Source organism: Acytostelium subglobosum (assembly GCF_000787575.1).
Source record: "Acytostelium subglobosum LB1 DNA, scaffold: scaffold5, whole genome shotgun sequence".
NCBI lineage: Eukaryota > Evosea > Eumycetozoa > Acytosteliales > Acytosteliaceae > Acytostelium > Acytostelium subglobosum.
The window spans coordinates 377,367-393,655 of record NW_012236527.1 but is presented as its reverse complement, the minus strand read 5'-3'; the positions used below and the strand labels follow the sequence as shown (position 1 = coordinate 393,655).

Sequence of the window (16,289 nt, the reverse complement as noted above, 5' to 3'; positions counted from 1 at the left end):
GCAATAGTTCATCACCTTGTAGAACACTTAGACATATAATAGATACAATACCATGGTTGAATACAAGTCGTGATGATATAATATACTTGGGAGCAGAGACTTATGTCGATCCAGGTAACTTCCGTATCAACATTACACATAAACGTATTATATTCAAAGGTGTATCGATGAATGACACGATCATTGATGGACGCGGCACCTTTCACTGGCTATTCGTATCAAACTACTCCAAACTGGTGGTGATGGACATGACCATCAATGGATGTGTGTCCAAACGCATCTCTGGCGGTGCCATCTCCATCATAGCACTCAGCCAGGCACACTTTATCCGCACGCGATTCACCAACAACATGAGCGCACACTCTGGCGGTGCACTATTCTTTGAACAATGTTGGTATCCACGATGACATGGAATGATTCCAAACATACTCACTCAATCAATCATGTAGCCAAGGTCAACATCACAACATCAATATTTAGATTGAATTGGGCACAAGAGAATGGAGGTTCAATATTCAGTTTCCAGTCAGTGCTAATGTGTTTCCGATCGACATTTATAAGCAATCGGTGTCAACAGGGCAAAGGTGGTGCAATATCCATGGTCTTCTCAAACTCCACAATCACATACTCTCAATTCTTCTACAACAAAGGAGTCTCATCCGGTGGAATCCACACATGTAACTATGATCCCTCCATCAATCAATCACTCACACACTCATACCACTCACGCGCTCAATCACAATATAGTTGGATTGGTACATCGTGTTTCAAGTTGTTTGTTCCAGAGTAATAATGCTAATGGAGGTGGAGCAGTTGGTGCATTCTACATGAGTTTCTTAAGATTGGACAATAATGTATTCTTTAATAATACCGCCAACTTTACTGGTGGCGCAATGTTCGTGGCGACTGAAGCATTGGTGACGGTATTGGACTCATTGTTCTCGGATAACTATGCACCCAACTGTGGCATCATTGAATCACATGCATTCAAAGCGCTCACCATCGAGCGATCAATCTTTGCCAATGGAATATGGGTTGTCAATGCACAGATTGGCAAGTACGATAGTTTCTGCATGATGAACATCCAAGATTGTTACTTCTACAATCTATCTGGGCCTGTGATCCTAGCCGATTCAATCTCTTCAATCTCTCTGACATATTGTAAATTCGATGGTAAGGATTGCCCATCAATCATTGGAATCATTCCACTCAATCACCCAATCACTCAATCACTCAAACTTGGAACCATTCCACTCACCCACTCAACCAATCAATCGATCAATCACACTCAATGATCATATAGGTATATTCTCCAGCTCAGTCTTGAAGATCACTCATGAAGCATCAGTGCACATGGTCGGTGCCTGGTTCGTATATAATAATGTAGACGATATCATTGTTATTCAATATGGTTCAACTGTTACAATGGACAACTCAATATTCTATTTGAACAATGCAACGTCAATCATCAATTCCAAATTCCGAAGTAACTTCTATATATTCGGGTCACAATTCTATCTCAACAGAGCCTATGGAGCAATAATCACTGGCACAGGAGGCTACAACATCCGCGTAGTATCATCATACTTCATGGCAAATAATGGTGTCAATGTATGTTTTGAGTTGGAATAATTCCAATCATTCAATCAATCAACTGACTGATATCACCTCCTTCAATACTTTAGAGAGGATGTATATATGAGTTGGATCAAACTGGCACACTTACATCAAATGGCTCACTGTATGAAGGCAACAGGGCAGTGTGGGGCACGATATTGTACGCTACCACGAGTCTGGTTGGATACCCGAGTACCAAACCTTTTGTATTCTCAGGGGATGCATTCAGATTGAACATTGCCAATCGTTCATCACTCTTCCACTACAATGGCAACTACACCAACAAGTTGATATTCAATGATGTCGAATCAACAGAGAACGTGTTATCTTATGGCTACGACCCCTTGATGCCCACGACCATTATCAGTAGTTTCACTGTATATTTGGAGGATGATAATGTTGTTCCAAACGTTCCAGTTAACATCAACATCACAGTGTACGATCAACTTGGTCATCAGGTACTTGGTCGCAGTGACATGTCATTCTTTGTTATCCCATGTGATAACGTACTTCTACAAGGACGCACAGTGGCCGACCTATTCCCCAGCGGTCAAGCATCATTCCATGACCTTCACATCACTGGCATGCCAGGTACAAACTGCAACCTAACCTTCCTCTCCATGCCATACTCATTGAGTAAGTTAGTTGAGTATGAGTGAGTGATGTGCCGTTCAATCAATCAATCATTCTAACTCATCATTGTAGAACCTGTTACCAAGATGATTACATTCATTCTTCCACCCCATGATCAGTTATTGGTACAGTTTGGCGGCGTCATATTTTATGGATTACATCAGGTCAAGGTATCACGTGGTGCACTTATCGTGTTGGGAGTGTTCAACATATTAGTACTGCTACTGGCATTAGTGTGTACAGTGATCACTTTTATATATCGCAAGAGCAGAGTGATCCGATACTCCAATCCACTATTCCTCTACATTGTCCTCCTTGGCTGTATCCTCTCGCTCGTAGGCTCCGGAGTATTCTACCTCACCAAGTCACGTGGAGTGTAAGTACATCATCCCATCACTAAATCATTCACTCATTGACTCACTCAATCAATCAATCATAGATGTCTGGCACAGTTCATTATATTCCCAATATCAACGAGTTTGGTAGTGTGCTCAGTGTTGGTCAAACAGTTTAGTATGTGGAGATTGCTGGAGGATATACAGTATATGAGGGAGACGAATGTGGAGAACTCATTCTTGATCAAGTCTTTGGCATTGTTATTGATCATTCCAGTGATATCAGTGGTACTCAGTGGTATATTCCTGAATGGACGTACATCTAAAGAGTTTGATCTAAGTGATCCCGCATCTTACTATATCCGTTGCAATCTAGTACGTTCAGAGATATTCATTGTAGTAGAGTTAGCCTATCTCCTTGTATGCCTCATCATTGGATGTTACCTAGTATACACATGTAGGAAGTATCGTAGTTTCCCTGGTACATTCAATGAAGCAACATATGTTGGATTATTGGTAAGTTGGTCAGTAACTGGAACTATTCCAATCACTCAATCACACAAACCCTGGATCACTAACTCAATCAATCAATCTTAGTTATACAACTACTTGATCATTATTACTACGACGATGCCATTGACATTTAGCTTCAATGGTAATCCAACAGCAAGATTCCTTATCCTGGAAGTAGCCTTAATATTATTTGTTAGCAGTACGATCATATTGATATTCTTCCCAAAGTTTAACTTCCTCTGGCGTAACAAGGCTATCATTCAATCAGTGAGTATACCAGTACACTATGGCCATCCCTAGCCAATTTATTAACACCTTATTAGCTCAAGAAACAGATTGAAGATCAAGAGAAGAGTATTGCCAAGAATAAGGATGTACTAAAGTTCTATTATACATATATCAATGACATTAGTAATATGTCCCCGTTACCAACTAGACGAGCACTGGATTCAACTACAACTATCAATAATCCACCTCAACCAAATAATTCATTACAATCATCAACTTCATCAACAATTCAACAACCAACAACAGCAACAACAACAACAACAAATAGTAATCAATTATATGTTGATGATAACAATATCATTGACAACAATAACGATGACATCAATGATAATCATAATAATATTGAGGATGAGTCACCAGTATCACCATTGACATCAAGGAGAAAGAAGAAGAAACAGTCAATTGGACAAGTATTGAGACGTGAAAGGATGTCTAGATCAGCGCCAACAACGCCAGCAGCATCATCCAACAGAGTCAGTCGAACAATGCCATCACCAAACGATGACCTTGTGAACGAATAAATGATTGGGGGAGGGGAAATGACATGAACCTGCAAAAGTCCAAAATTAATCCTTTTGTTGTGAAGTGTTTGACAAAGATCTTGAGCGGGTTCATGGTTGATGCCAACATCATCTCGATCTGAATGTTAGACTTGTGACTGACACATCATCTTCATTCTCATCTCATTCATTCATTCATTCATATATTACTTTTATTTGTATTACTTATATATATTGTTATATTATAATAATGGCAGCATCAGCACCAACATCAAAGGTTGAACTTAGGATATCATGCAAGGGTTTGACTAACAAAGATACCTTCTCAAAGTCAGACCCTCAAGTGTTTGTATACTGTAGTCTTCCAGGGCAACAACCAAGACTGATGGGCAAGACTGAGAAGATCAACAACTCTCTCAATCCACAGTTTAACACTGCTGTCTTTGTCGGTATGAATGATTGTCCAGTCACAACTCACATCCAAGCATACTTACACCTAACGCGAATCAATCAAGACTACTACTTTGAACTGACTCAACACTTGAAGTTTGTCGTTATGGATGTTGATAATGACATTTTGGACAATGAGGATGATTTGATTGGAAGAGCCGAGTGCACTTTGGCAACGATCGTCTCGGCACCAGGTGCTACCGTCCAGATGCAGTTGATGTCCAAGCACATGCACAAGGCAGGATTGATCACTGTCAAGTCAGAGGTGACCAGTGGATCGAAGCAAAAGATCAGATTCATCGTCGATGGTCACAAGCTTGACAAGAAGGATCTGTTTGGCAAGTCCGACCCATACTTCACGCTGTCCAAGCGCTCCAACGAAGGCTTCTCCCAAGTATACAAGAGTGAGATCATCAAGAACACACTCGAGCCACACTACAAGCAGGTCATACTGCCCATGGATGACCTCACCGGTGGAGACATCCGCAGAGAGCTTCTCTTCAACTTCTACGACTATGATTCAGTTGGATCACATGACTTTATCGGTTCATTCATTGTATGTTGACATGTCCATCATCAATCAATCGATCACTCACTCACTCGCGCACACTCAACCAATCAGACAACTGCCGAGTACATCTTGGCCAACGCAAACAACAAGGCCACGTTTGATTTGATCAACCAGAAGAAGAAGGAGAAGAAGTCAAGCTACCACAACTCGGGTACCATTGCTATTTCCAATGCAGTTATGTACCGTGACTCGGAGTTCATCGACTACTTGTTCGGTGGATGTGAGATCCAGCTCACAGTGGCTATCGATTGTACTGCTAGTAATCTGTCACCCTCCTCACCATCCAGTCTTCACTACAAGCACCCAACCGATCCCAACCCATACGCCAATGCCATTGTCTCTGTTGGCAACGTTCTTGCTCCATACGACTTTGATGGACTCATCCCAACATATGGATTCGGTGCCATCGTTCCCCACAAGAACTCAACATCTCATTGTTTCCCAATGAACTTGACAATGGATGTATGTACATGATCAATCACTCACTGTGCCCAATCAATCACTAACCCATTCATTTAATCAATCAGCCAAAGGCACGTGGAGTTGAGGGTGTCTTGGACACATACTATCAGAACATTGCACTTGTGGACTTTAGTGGACCTACATGTTTCGCTCCAATCATCGAGGAGGTTAGGAAGCAGTCTGAGTGCACACAGGCCAACCAGAGGTATACCATCCTCATGATCATCACTGATGGTGCCATCAATGACATGGAGGAGACCATTCGTGTGATAGTTCGCGCCGCCAACAACAACCCAATGTCAATCATCATGTAAGTTGTATTAGTACTAAGTGGCTTCGACTATGACCATAGCTAACCTCATTCAATGATACACTCATATAGTGTTGGAGTTGGTAATGCCAACTTTGATAGCATGGTGGAGTTGGACAGTGATGGAAAGAGATTGAGTGATGGTGTACATGAGGCCAAGAGAGATATTGTTCAGTTTGTTGCAATGAGCGACTTCAAGGACAAGCCATTCTACATGTTGGCTCAGGAGGTGCTCAAGGAGGTCCCCACCCAGTTCATGCAATACATGAACACTGCCTCGGTCTTTGCCAATCCACCCAGAGTGTTTGTCGCACCACCCACTCCCATGGCCTCTGTTCCAATGGTTGGCGTACCAGTCGTTGGTGTACCAGTTGCCGGAGCACCAGTTGTCGCCGCACCAATGGCACCAGTCTCTGTGATCGATCCAACTACTCTCCCACTGCCACCTGCACCAGGTGTAGCTGTTGCTCCACTCCCAGCTGGCGCCACTGGAGTTCCAGTGGTCCCAGCAACAGGCTCCTCCTCAGTCTCTGGTGTCGTCGATCTTGACAAGCATAGTCCAGTTGAGATAGCCAACGCTACTGTATCATCACCAACTACTTCTTCTTCAGGCACCATTGATCTTGAAAAGCATAGTCCACCAGTTGAGTCGATGTCCAACCTCACTGTATCACCAACAACTACGTCAACAACATCTGGTTCAGGTTCAAGCTCAGCAATTGATCTTGAGAAGAAGGTCACTTTGGAGAAGCATCCATAAGCTACATGTATACTCACTACTTCGTCATCCAAAGACAGATATAATACAATAATATAAACTTTGTCGTCTCATCACATCTTCATTTTCCAAAACAAAGTGTCGTTCGTCTTTTTTGATCATTCATTCATTTATGTCATTCAATTAAATTGAAATAGAGATAGATATAGATAACGAATAAGATATGAAGGAGATACTATCAAGGAATGACAGAGAGTTCGTACTCTCATCAATTGAACAGAGACTTAGATTGGATGGTCGAAGATTGAATGACATGAGATCAATCAAGATATCATTCGGCAAATCATCAGGCATGGTTGAGGTACAGCTAGGTAGAACAAGGTATAGTGTCAATCAACGAACGAATGAATGAATGAATGAATGAATGTATGAATGAACATTACTTCTGACTAACATACATAATTAGAGTATATACAACAGTAACATGTGAAGTGTCTGAACCAAAGCCTGAAAGACCTAATGAGGGATTCTTTATGTTTAGTACAGAGATATCACCAATGGCTAGTGTATCGGTGGATTCAACAAGGAGTAATCCGGCAGAGATTGAATTGGGAAGATTGATCGAGCGTGGACTGAAAGAGAGTAGAGCGATTGATACCGAGTCATTGTGTATTGTGGCTGGATCTAAAGTATGGACCATTCGCACCAATGTACATGTGTTGGACGACTGTGGCAACCTACTCGACTGTGCCAGCATATCAGTGATCACCGCTCTACTACACTTTAGAAAGCCAGATGTCACTGTCGTTGGAAATGAGGCGACCATTGTAAGTTGTTTAAGTTGGCGCGTGTGAATGAGCGACAAGCATGTCACTGACCCAAGCACATCATCATATAGCATCCAATTGAAGAGCGTGAGCCTGTGCCCCTGAGTATTCATCATACTCCTATATCAATCACATTTGGCTTCTTCCCCAAAGGGTATGTTGTTGCTGTCCAGCAACTCGCGACTCGTCACTCGCGCGACTACAGACGCGGCAACAGATTAACGCACTCATACTCACACACCATGCCATTCATTTAGCGCGATGATTGTCGATCCAGAGAGTAGGGAGGAGCAGGTAATGGATGGAAAGTTGAGTTTCTTGGTCAATGTACACAAGGAGATATGTGGAGTTTCAAAGGGTGGCGGAATGTCTACCACAATAGAGCAGGTGATTAAGTGTTCAAAGATTGCGATCATCAGGACTGCTGAGGTGACTCAACAGATCAGAGAGGCATTGCATCAGAACGTACAGGCGAGGAGCACCAGTGGATCACATTTGAGGCGCAAGTCATTGCCACTGGAGATCGTTGAGCACACTGTACCAACGACTCCGCCATCACAACAACAATCAAAGCCTCAGACTCAGACAACCACACAGACACAGACACCAAAGCAACAACCAACACAGACACAACCATCAAAGAAAGTAGCACCGGCAAAGGCAGCACCAGCAGTGACAAAGACAGATGGCAAACCTATACCAAATGCATTGGATGTATTGATGAAGGATAGTGTCAATCAAGAATCAATGTTTAGCGAAAAGAATACATGGGATGACGATAACAATGACCACAATGCAATGCAAGTCGATGTCCAAGAGACCAACAACAACAACAAGAAGAATGTATTGGCCAACAACAAGAAACAGACAATGGTTGATAGTGATAGTGAGGAAGAAGATGTTGTAGTCATGACCACTACTCAAGCGACACAGGTGACTCCAACTCCAGCGCCAACTCCAGCACCACCAACTAAACAAACAACATCTGAGCCCTCTATCGATGAAGAGGAATCAGAAGACCTGTCAGTGGCCCTGCTTAAGAAGAAGCCATCAGCCAAGAAGAAGGCGGCAACTGGAAAGAAATAAATGATTGTCTGGTCCACACACTTCGTCTTGAACTTCGTTCAGAATGAGCTTCACCATTGAACATCATCACACATTTAAATTGAATTTTTCACAAGTTTGATGAAGAGTGATGATCACTGCACCAACTTTATTGATCTTCATTACACACACATTCATACATATACATACATATACTTATAATTATATATATATATAATAATATATTAACAATAGAAATAGAAGAATGAGCGGTAGAGCAGGTTCAGCAGGTTATGATATGGGCATCATTTTCTCGCCACAGGGAAAGCTCTATCAGGTCGAGTACGCCTTCAAGGCTATAAAATCAGGAGGTCTGACCTCAATCGGTATCAGGGGAAAGGATACTGTTATTGTTGCAGCTCAGAAGAAGATTCCAGTTTGTATCATCATTCATTCATTCAATCAATCAATCATTCATTCAAAGTGATCTAACCTCATCATCACTCATCATCATCAGGACAAGCTTATCGACGGATCAACCATCACTTCAATCTATAAACTAACAGACTATATTGGATGTATTCAGACTGGTATCATTCGTATGTATATCATCATGACTGGATTGGCGTTCACTCATTCAATCACTCAACATTCACTGACACTCACATACTCAATCATTCGATTCTCGATGATGATATATGATGATTAAATAGCTGATGCAAAGCAACAGGTTCAGAGAGCTAGACACGAGGCTGCAACCTTCCATCATAAATTCGGATACCAAATCCCTCCCAACGTCTTGGCCAAGAAGATTGCCGATCACTCTCAGCTCTCCACTCAACACTCTTCAGCCAGACCACTAGGTGTTTGTAAGTGACGTCACATGATAACGATCAATTATTGATTGATTGATCATACCTCTAACTCAACAACTCACACACAACGACATAAACAAACAGCTATGATACTCATTGGAATTGATGATCAACTTGGACCACAACTGTTCAAGATGGACCCATCAGGAGCCTACTTTGGCTACAAGGCTACCAGCGCTGGTGAGAAGGAGCAAGAGGCTACCAACTTCTTGGAGAAGAAGTTCAAGTCCAATCCACAACTGTCAAGAGATGAGCTCATTCAGGTGAGTTGATCATGATCGTGATCATTGTAGTTATCAATCCCATCTAATATGTCATTATCGTACCCTCTCACTTTAGCTTGCCATATCTACACTGCAGAATGTTTTGGGAGCTGATCTGAAGGCTGCCGACATTGAGATTGGAATATGTTCATTGGAGAACAAGAGGTTCAGCTTGTTGCCAGAGGAGGAGATCGACACTCAATTGACTAGATTGGCTGAGAGAGATTAAGAGTAGCACAGTAGAATTCAAGTCATACTTACACTCTCACTCATTCACTCATTCATTCATTCATTCGACGACTCACCATCCATCCATCCATCCATCCTTCAATCAAACAACAGTGTTGCCCAACTATCATCATCAACATCACTCTCTCTATCTCCTCAACCAAACAACAAGCGGATTGTAATAAACAGTATCCATTCCACAGTGTAAAGACCTCGTTGTATTGAATGTGCCACAGTTAGCCCTCATCCTCTCTGGAAGGCTGGGAAATACCAGGCACTCTCATAAAGAAACCTCTGACACTCTGAAATATCGATTGCTTGCCGGTCCATTTCCTTTGAATTGAACTCTTTCTTAAGTTCTCTGAGTGCTTTGAAGACAAGTCCAACTTGTCCGCCTGTTATCTCCCATAAGAGTGATTGTAGACCAGTCGAGAGTGGAACAGGTGATCCCATTTGAGTCTCTCTCATTAATTGGAATAATTCAAAGAACTCCTCTGGTGCGATGTTGAGAAAGTCAATGCCAAGACAATGGACCAATTTGACAGGTGGACAGAGACTGTCACTAAAACATTGGTATAAAGACACCAGAAGTATAGACAGTGTCGAGGGCCAGGTTTGAATAAGACCCTTGATCCTCTTCCAAAACTCATGGATATCGTTTCTACTTTGGGAGTATGTGAGCTGTACCTCATCAATAATGATGAATACAGGTTCATTTTGTTCATAGGCAAGGTCTATCAAAGATTTCCACGTGACTCCAGTCAATTTGGAGAATGGTTGATCAAAATCCTCTAAGTCTCCCTGGTTCCATACAAAAGAATACCTGCGGACATAGGTATCTGTATGATTGTCAATTATGTATTGCTCTAACAACTGAGTTAATGAAGTCTTGCCAGAGTAATGTGGTCCACTAAGATGTACTAATTGATGTTTTTTAATATAATTATATAATGTCTTAACCTTACTATATCTTGGGAATACATCTTCCTGATCTATCATGATACCTTGTTCAGATTCAACTGCCAATTCATTCGACAATAACTGATGTGAATAAGGTATTAATGTTGGCACTTTCTTAAGTTGTTGAAATGACATGGTATCCACTAGGGAAACTAATAGTAAATGGATAAATATTATTATTCTAACTATTGGATATTGAAGAATACAAGTGAAAAGAACAAAACTAGTTTTTAAATTTAAATATTAAATTATAGATTAGAGACAATATAAAAAATGGAATAATAATTTACCAATACAGTATATTTATTATAAACAATGATAATATTACAACCATCATTAATGGTTCTTGGTGACAGACTTTGTGAACTTGATCGGTCGACTCTTGAATGAAAGGACACCATATGTCATCGCTCGGAAGCCAATGATGAATAGCACACAGATCCATATGTTGCGCCAGTAGCTGTTGACATCATAGTTCATGTGATCGATCAGTTGTTGGCCGGTCTGGGTAGGACACACTCCGCCAATCTGTTGACTGGCAGTACATGTGAATGTAACATTCTCAAACTCGTTGACGACTGCTGCCTCAATCACATATTTGAAGTAACTGATGTAGGGTGCCCAGATCCATCCACTTGGCACATCGCTCAAGTTGATGAAGAAGCCACTGAACAGAAAGAAGAAAATTACAAATGGTGGTCCTACACTTGTTCCAACGGCAACTGAGGGTACGGCACTGGATATCAATACACCCATTGACAGTGAGATCTGACTGGCCATCACGAGGACCAAGAGGAACTTGAAGAATGGTGCTGCGGCGTAGAATGGATACACACGCTCATTTGACATCCAGTATACTATAGTGCCCATAATGATTGGGCAAATGACTGCAATGACACAGTCAATAGTGGACTTGGCAATGAAGAATGGTAGTGTAGTATATACTCCTGATGCTCTATCTTTCATGAATATTGTTATAATCTCTGGAACTATTTGTGATTGATCAAATTTTTAAGTTAAATGGTCATGTGATCACCGGATGGATGTACTTACAAACTTGGATTGTGAGCATTACGAATGGGAAACCGATACCCATGATAATGAAGGCGAGTACACCAGTCCTGGATTGGATGGTCGATTGTCCGACGCCAAGTTGGTAGAACACAAGTCCACATAATAATCCATTCATGATGGATGACATTATTTGGACTCGATTGGACATTGGATTCCTCTTGAGGTTCAATAACTCACGGTGTAGCAACAGTTTGAATTGAGTCAATCCATTGGCCTTCTTGTGTTTGTGATAGGACAACTCATTTCCTGCTGATGACTTCTTTATCTCCTCCAAAGTATTGACCAAGTACTGGTTCTGCTTACTCTGGACATAATACCTCTTCAATCTTGCCACCTCCTCCGTTGTTAATCTCCTCTTTTTCTTATCCTCCGATCCATCATCATAAGTGAATGTTGGTGGGGAGTCATCATTCTCGTCCTCAATCTGAGTGTTGATCAAGTCCACTAATGAGTGATTGTGTAAGTGATGAGGTTTGATTGATTGATGGATGTGATGTACATACTGAAGAAGTCAGCTGGGTTGACAGTGTCCTTGCACTCATATCCAAGTTGATTGAAGTAGGTCACGGCACTGGATGTGAAGCCGTAGTATATGGTTGAGCCCTCGGCCAATAGGAGTAACTTGTCAAATAGATCAAATATGTTTGATCTAGGTTGATGGATCGTACATATGATTGTACGACCAGAGTTGGCCAGTCTTCTAATGGCCTTGATCACACTCAATGATGTTGATGCATCCAATCCACTTGTGGGCTCATCCAAGAACAGGATACTAGGTCCAGTCAACAACTCTATAGCAATTGTCACTCTCCTCCTTTCACCTCCAGATATACCTCTGATCTTATCATTACCAACCAATGTATTGGCACATCTCTTCAATCCCATCTCACCAATAATCTCCTCCACCTTTATCAACTTCTCCTGCAAAGCTAATATTATTATTTTGGAAATTTGTTAACAATATGTTTGAATGATTGGTTGGGATATGAATACATACGGATATCTCTTTGCATCTTGAGTTGGGCATAGAAACTAAGTGTCTCCCTCACTGTCATTGATGGGGACAGGGTGTCATGTTGGGTGACATAGCCAATATTCCTTTTGAATATTTTATATGTGGCTGGTGTACCATTTAACATCATCTCTCCAGTGCCATTGATACATATTCTATGTGCAAGGATATCCAACAATGTTGTCTATGTTTAAATTGTGTAAAGTTAATAAAAATATAAACATAATTCATGGGATGTTAATATTTAATTACCTTTCCAGCACCTGATGGACCCATAATTGCCATCATCTCACCAGCTTTAACAAGTCCATTGACATTGTGTAATATCTGTTTATCCATTGTTATCTTCTTCCTACCCTTCCCCTTCTCCTTGATTGTAACATGATGATTGATATCATGGAACGTAAAGTCCATCTTATTCTCAAATGTGGATTTGAATACATCAATCTAAATTGATACAATGTATATTAGAATAAATAGTTTATAAATATAAATAGATTATATATAATTACCTTTGTATCATCATTTTTAGAGGATATCTGAGGTGAACTTATTGTTGACATTGGTATCTCATCATTGATACCTCCAATGTTAATAGATGTAGATTCTTCCATGTATGTATAACTATAATTAATATATTATTATCGATGAAACAATCGATCAATAACTTGTAATAATATTAATATACAATTTACATCCAACTAGATAGACATCTTAATTAATTATATATATATATATGATCCAACTGTAAACCTACACTTTGTTTTTTTTTGGGGCTTGTCCAATCAAAATTGGAATATGTACATCTTGATTGGTGGTGGGGTTTGAACGAAACGACATCGTTTACTAACTGTCTGTTCAATCATTCAATGTGGTCTGAAATAACTAAAAGGTCCTCAATCGATCATTCAATCAATCAATCAATGATACAGGTGAGTTATAAAATGGACTCTCTTATTTGTAGATTTTTTAGAATATCAACTGAAGTATGTACAATAATTTTCATAGAGTAGATGTTGATGTTGGTGTTGATGTTGCTGTAGTTGTTTTGATGTCAATGAACTACTATTCTAAGTATACTTATGTTTCTTTTGTTGTTGAAGTTGATGAGCTTGATCAATCAATGGAAGTTGAGATAAATGACTGGTTTTGTTTTGAAGGTTTTCGATTGAAAAAAATCAAAATTAATTAATTGGACTTTTGACGAACGACTCTCAAACATTGAGCATTGTTTGTATCGAAAACTCTTTTACTTTAAAACGATACTTGTAAAGATATATATATATAATAATATAAGAATAAAATGGTAGTTCCATCAAAGACAACAACAAAGAAGGTTGAAACCACAAAGAAGGCGACTGTGACAAAGACTGCTCCTGCTGCTGCAGTTGCTGAGGTTGTTGCTGAGGCACCACCAAAGAAATTGATAAAGAAGGTTGCTGCTGCTGCTGCAGTGGCTGTAGCACCAGTAGTTCACGAGGAGGCTGTAGCCAAGCCAACCACACCAGCTGCTGCCTCAAAAAAGAAAGCCGCTGCCAAGTCAACCGCAACCACAACCACAGCCACCACAACACCAGTCGCACAACAAGAGTCAGTCACGCCAGCAGCACCAACAGTCGCAGCACCCAAGAAGAAGGCCGCAACAAAGTCAACCACTACTACCACCACAACAAAATCAACAAAGTCTATTGCTCCAGTTGTCGAGGAGCCAGCAGCACCATCAGGACCAAAGGCAATGTCACCAGTGGAGCCAGCTCACAAGATCACCTACAACAGATTCAAGAACTCTATCAAGGCCGTCATCCAACTTCAAAAGATCCCAGACCAGCACATCAACCTCAACCCAACCAAGACACACTTTGTCCTCGACACTTTGAAACATACCAAGAAGTATACACTCAAGTATGTATCTTATTGTTGTTGTTGACAATGGCTCGTTCGTTCGCTAACTCAATCAATCAATCAATCAATCAAACTTGTAGCGTACCATATCCAGATGGAATCAAGGTTGAGCCAGAGCAGGCAACTGCAAGTTTGGAATATGGAGTATTGACAGTGTTCATCCCAGTGGCTGCAGGAAGCAAACAACCTGCTCCACTACCAAAGATTAAGAATGCACCTGGCGCCAACAAGAAGAGAAAGTCAACTGATGCCGAGCCAACAACCAAGTCACCCAAGCAAGGTGCCAAGAAGAAGCAGAAGAGCGAGCAAAAGAACGAGGAGTCTGCACCAAAGGGAAAGTCGACATACATCGATGTAAGTTGTCACCTTGACACGCTTGGCCTACGATCCACTCACTCACTCACTCACTCTCTCATTCAATCAATCAATCAATCATAACTTAAACATAGAATGAGTCAACCAAGGCTTTGATCGAGATGATTTCAAAGGAGCAGGAGCAACAGGCAAAAGAAAAGATTGCCAAGGAGACAAAGAAGATGAAGGAGCAGGAGGAGCGCGACTTTGAGAGAGACAACAGGAAGGAGTCCAAGCATGCAGCCAAGATCAAGAAGATTGGAGAGTTGAAAGAGAAGAAGTCCATGGGAATTGAAGACGATGTGATCCCATCCAACAAGCGTAGAAAGTCAGCTGGAGGCAACAAGAAGGTGTCATTCAAATAAACATACCCTCGCGGACATACCCTCGCAGACATACCCTCGCACACTTACCCTCGCACACTTACCCCCACACACTTACCCTCGCGAACATACCCTCGCACATTCATGATCATTTGATGAACTAACTTAACGAATACATGTACATGTACATATACATATACATATAGATAGATAGATAGGATGTCTAATACTACAAGTAATAATAGTAGTAATAATAGTAATAATAACAATGCAGTGTCAATAGGTACAACACCATCTAGTGTGACAAGTAGGAGAAGGTCAACACCTAATCCAGAGTTGATTGATAAGTTATCAACTCAACCAATACCTATTATAATGCCTCCATCTTATAAGCCAGAGGCAAAGTATGAGCGGTATGTCACTCAGTTGGTGGGCAAGGTAATCATGTCTGCTGCACTAGTATCAAAGACACCTGGACAGAAGCTAAAGAACACATTGATGGCGCAGAAGGGATTGTTGATCAAGTTCAACGAGACAATTCAGATATGTGATGCACTGTCAAAAGGCAGACTTCACATGGAGCTTATAAGTATATCAGGTACCAAGTGTAAGTAGTAGTCTCATTCATTCATTCATTCATTCATACATTGATCGCACGCACTCGACTGACACACATACAATCCTCAGATATTGTAACAACAGTGAAGGAGAGATCATTCTATGGAGTGAACACCAATCAGGGTGTTGGTGGCGGTATTATCATTGTATTGTTGGACACTGTCATATTGGTAGCATTGTAAGTGATGTTGGATGAAGCCGAGCAGATGCTATGTGTGTACACACTATGACTCACACCTCATCCTCCGCTTCTCAAGATTCCCTGCATCAGTGTTACCAACAGAGTCAATACCATACGTTGAGAACTTTGTGGCTACAACCATCATTAGTTGAACGATGATCGAAGAAAGGTCTACAACAACAACAACAACTCGGAACGCTGAGTGAGTGGCAAGTTAGTCGACAGGTACTT

At 41.0% G+C, this 16,289-nt stretch overlaps 7 protein-coding genes across 7 annotated transcripts; 6 read left to right on the top strand and 1 right to left on the bottom strand.

The window, feature by feature from the left end:
• Window positions 1-167: 167 nt before the first annotated feature.
• On the top strand, window positions 168-3,398 carry SAMD00019534_029300 (hypothetical protein; the record flags this gene model as incomplete). The annotated part of the gene is made up of 8 exons (XM_012901063.1): window positions 168-390; window positions 450-677; window positions 748-1,173; window positions 1,304-1,611; window positions 1,686-2,253; window positions 2,323-2,626; window positions 2,690-3,101; window positions 3,183-3,398. The coding sequence occupies 8 exons, from the start codon at window positions 168-170 to the stop codon at window positions 3,396-3,398; spliced, it is 2,685 nt and encodes an 894-aa protein (XP_012756517.1).
• A 738-nt stretch (window positions 3,399-4,136) lies between these two features.
• SAMD00019534_029290 (hypothetical protein) lies at window positions 4,137-6,439 on the top strand (the record flags this gene model as incomplete). The annotated part of the gene is made up of 5 exons (XM_012901062.1): window positions 4,137-4,335; window positions 4,402-4,892; window positions 4,959-5,369; window positions 5,435-5,679; window positions 5,752-6,439. 5 exons carry the CDS (start codon window positions 4,137-4,139, stop codon window positions 6,437-6,439), a joined length of 2,034 nt encoding a protein of 677 aa, XP_012756516.1.
• Window positions 6,440-6,620: 181 nt separating this feature from the next.
• SAMD00019534_029280 (hypothetical protein) lies at window positions 6,621-8,310 on the top strand (the record flags this gene model as incomplete). The annotated part of the gene is made up of 4 exons (XM_012901061.1): window positions 6,621-6,778; window positions 6,864-7,224; window positions 7,296-7,378; window positions 7,482-8,310. 4 exons carry the CDS (start codon window positions 6,621-6,623, stop codon window positions 8,308-8,310), a joined length of 1,431 nt encoding a protein of 476 aa, XP_012756515.1.
• Window positions 8,311-8,533: 223 nt separating this feature from the next.
• SAMD00019534_029270 (hypothetical protein) lies at window positions 8,534-9,635 on the top strand (the record flags this gene model as incomplete). Its single annotated transcript, XM_012901060.1, has 5 exons — window positions 8,534-8,704; window positions 8,786-8,867; window positions 8,982-9,137; window positions 9,228-9,406; window positions 9,483-9,635. 5 exons carry the CDS (start codon window positions 8,534-8,536, stop codon window positions 9,633-9,635), a joined length of 741 nt encoding a protein of 246 aa, XP_012756514.1.
• Window positions 9,636-10,930: 1,295 nt separating this feature from the next.
• On the bottom strand, window positions 10,931-13,294 carry SAMD00019534_029260 (hypothetical protein; the record flags this gene model as incomplete). Its single annotated transcript, XM_012901059.1, has 6 exons — window positions 10,931-11,583; window positions 11,648-12,112; window positions 12,172-12,597; window positions 12,666-12,864; window positions 12,933-13,127; window positions 13,193-13,294. The coding sequence occupies 6 exons, from the start codon at window positions 13,292-13,294 to the stop codon at window positions 10,931-10,933; spliced, it is 2,040 nt and encodes a 679-aa protein (XP_012756513.1).
• Window positions 13,295-13,983: 689 nt separating this feature from the next.
• On the top strand, window positions 13,984-15,301 carry SAMD00019534_029250 (hypothetical protein; the record flags this gene model as incomplete). The annotated part of the gene is made up of 3 exons (XM_012901058.1): window positions 13,984-14,582; window positions 14,663-14,936; window positions 15,032-15,301. The coding sequence occupies 3 exons, from the start codon at window positions 13,984-13,986 to the stop codon at window positions 15,299-15,301; spliced, it is 1,143 nt and encodes a 380-aa protein (XP_012756512.1).
• A 180-nt stretch (window positions 15,302-15,481) lies between these two features.
• SAMD00019534_029240 (hypothetical protein) lies at window positions 15,482-16,204 on the top strand (the record flags this gene model as incomplete). The annotated part of the gene is made up of 3 exons (XM_012901057.1): window positions 15,482-15,866; window positions 15,947-16,055; window positions 16,135-16,204. Coding segments are annotated over 3 exons (564 nt in total), but the record flags the coding sequence as incomplete, so codon positions are not given.
• Between the last annotated feature and the right edge of the window lie 85 nt (window positions 16,205-16,289).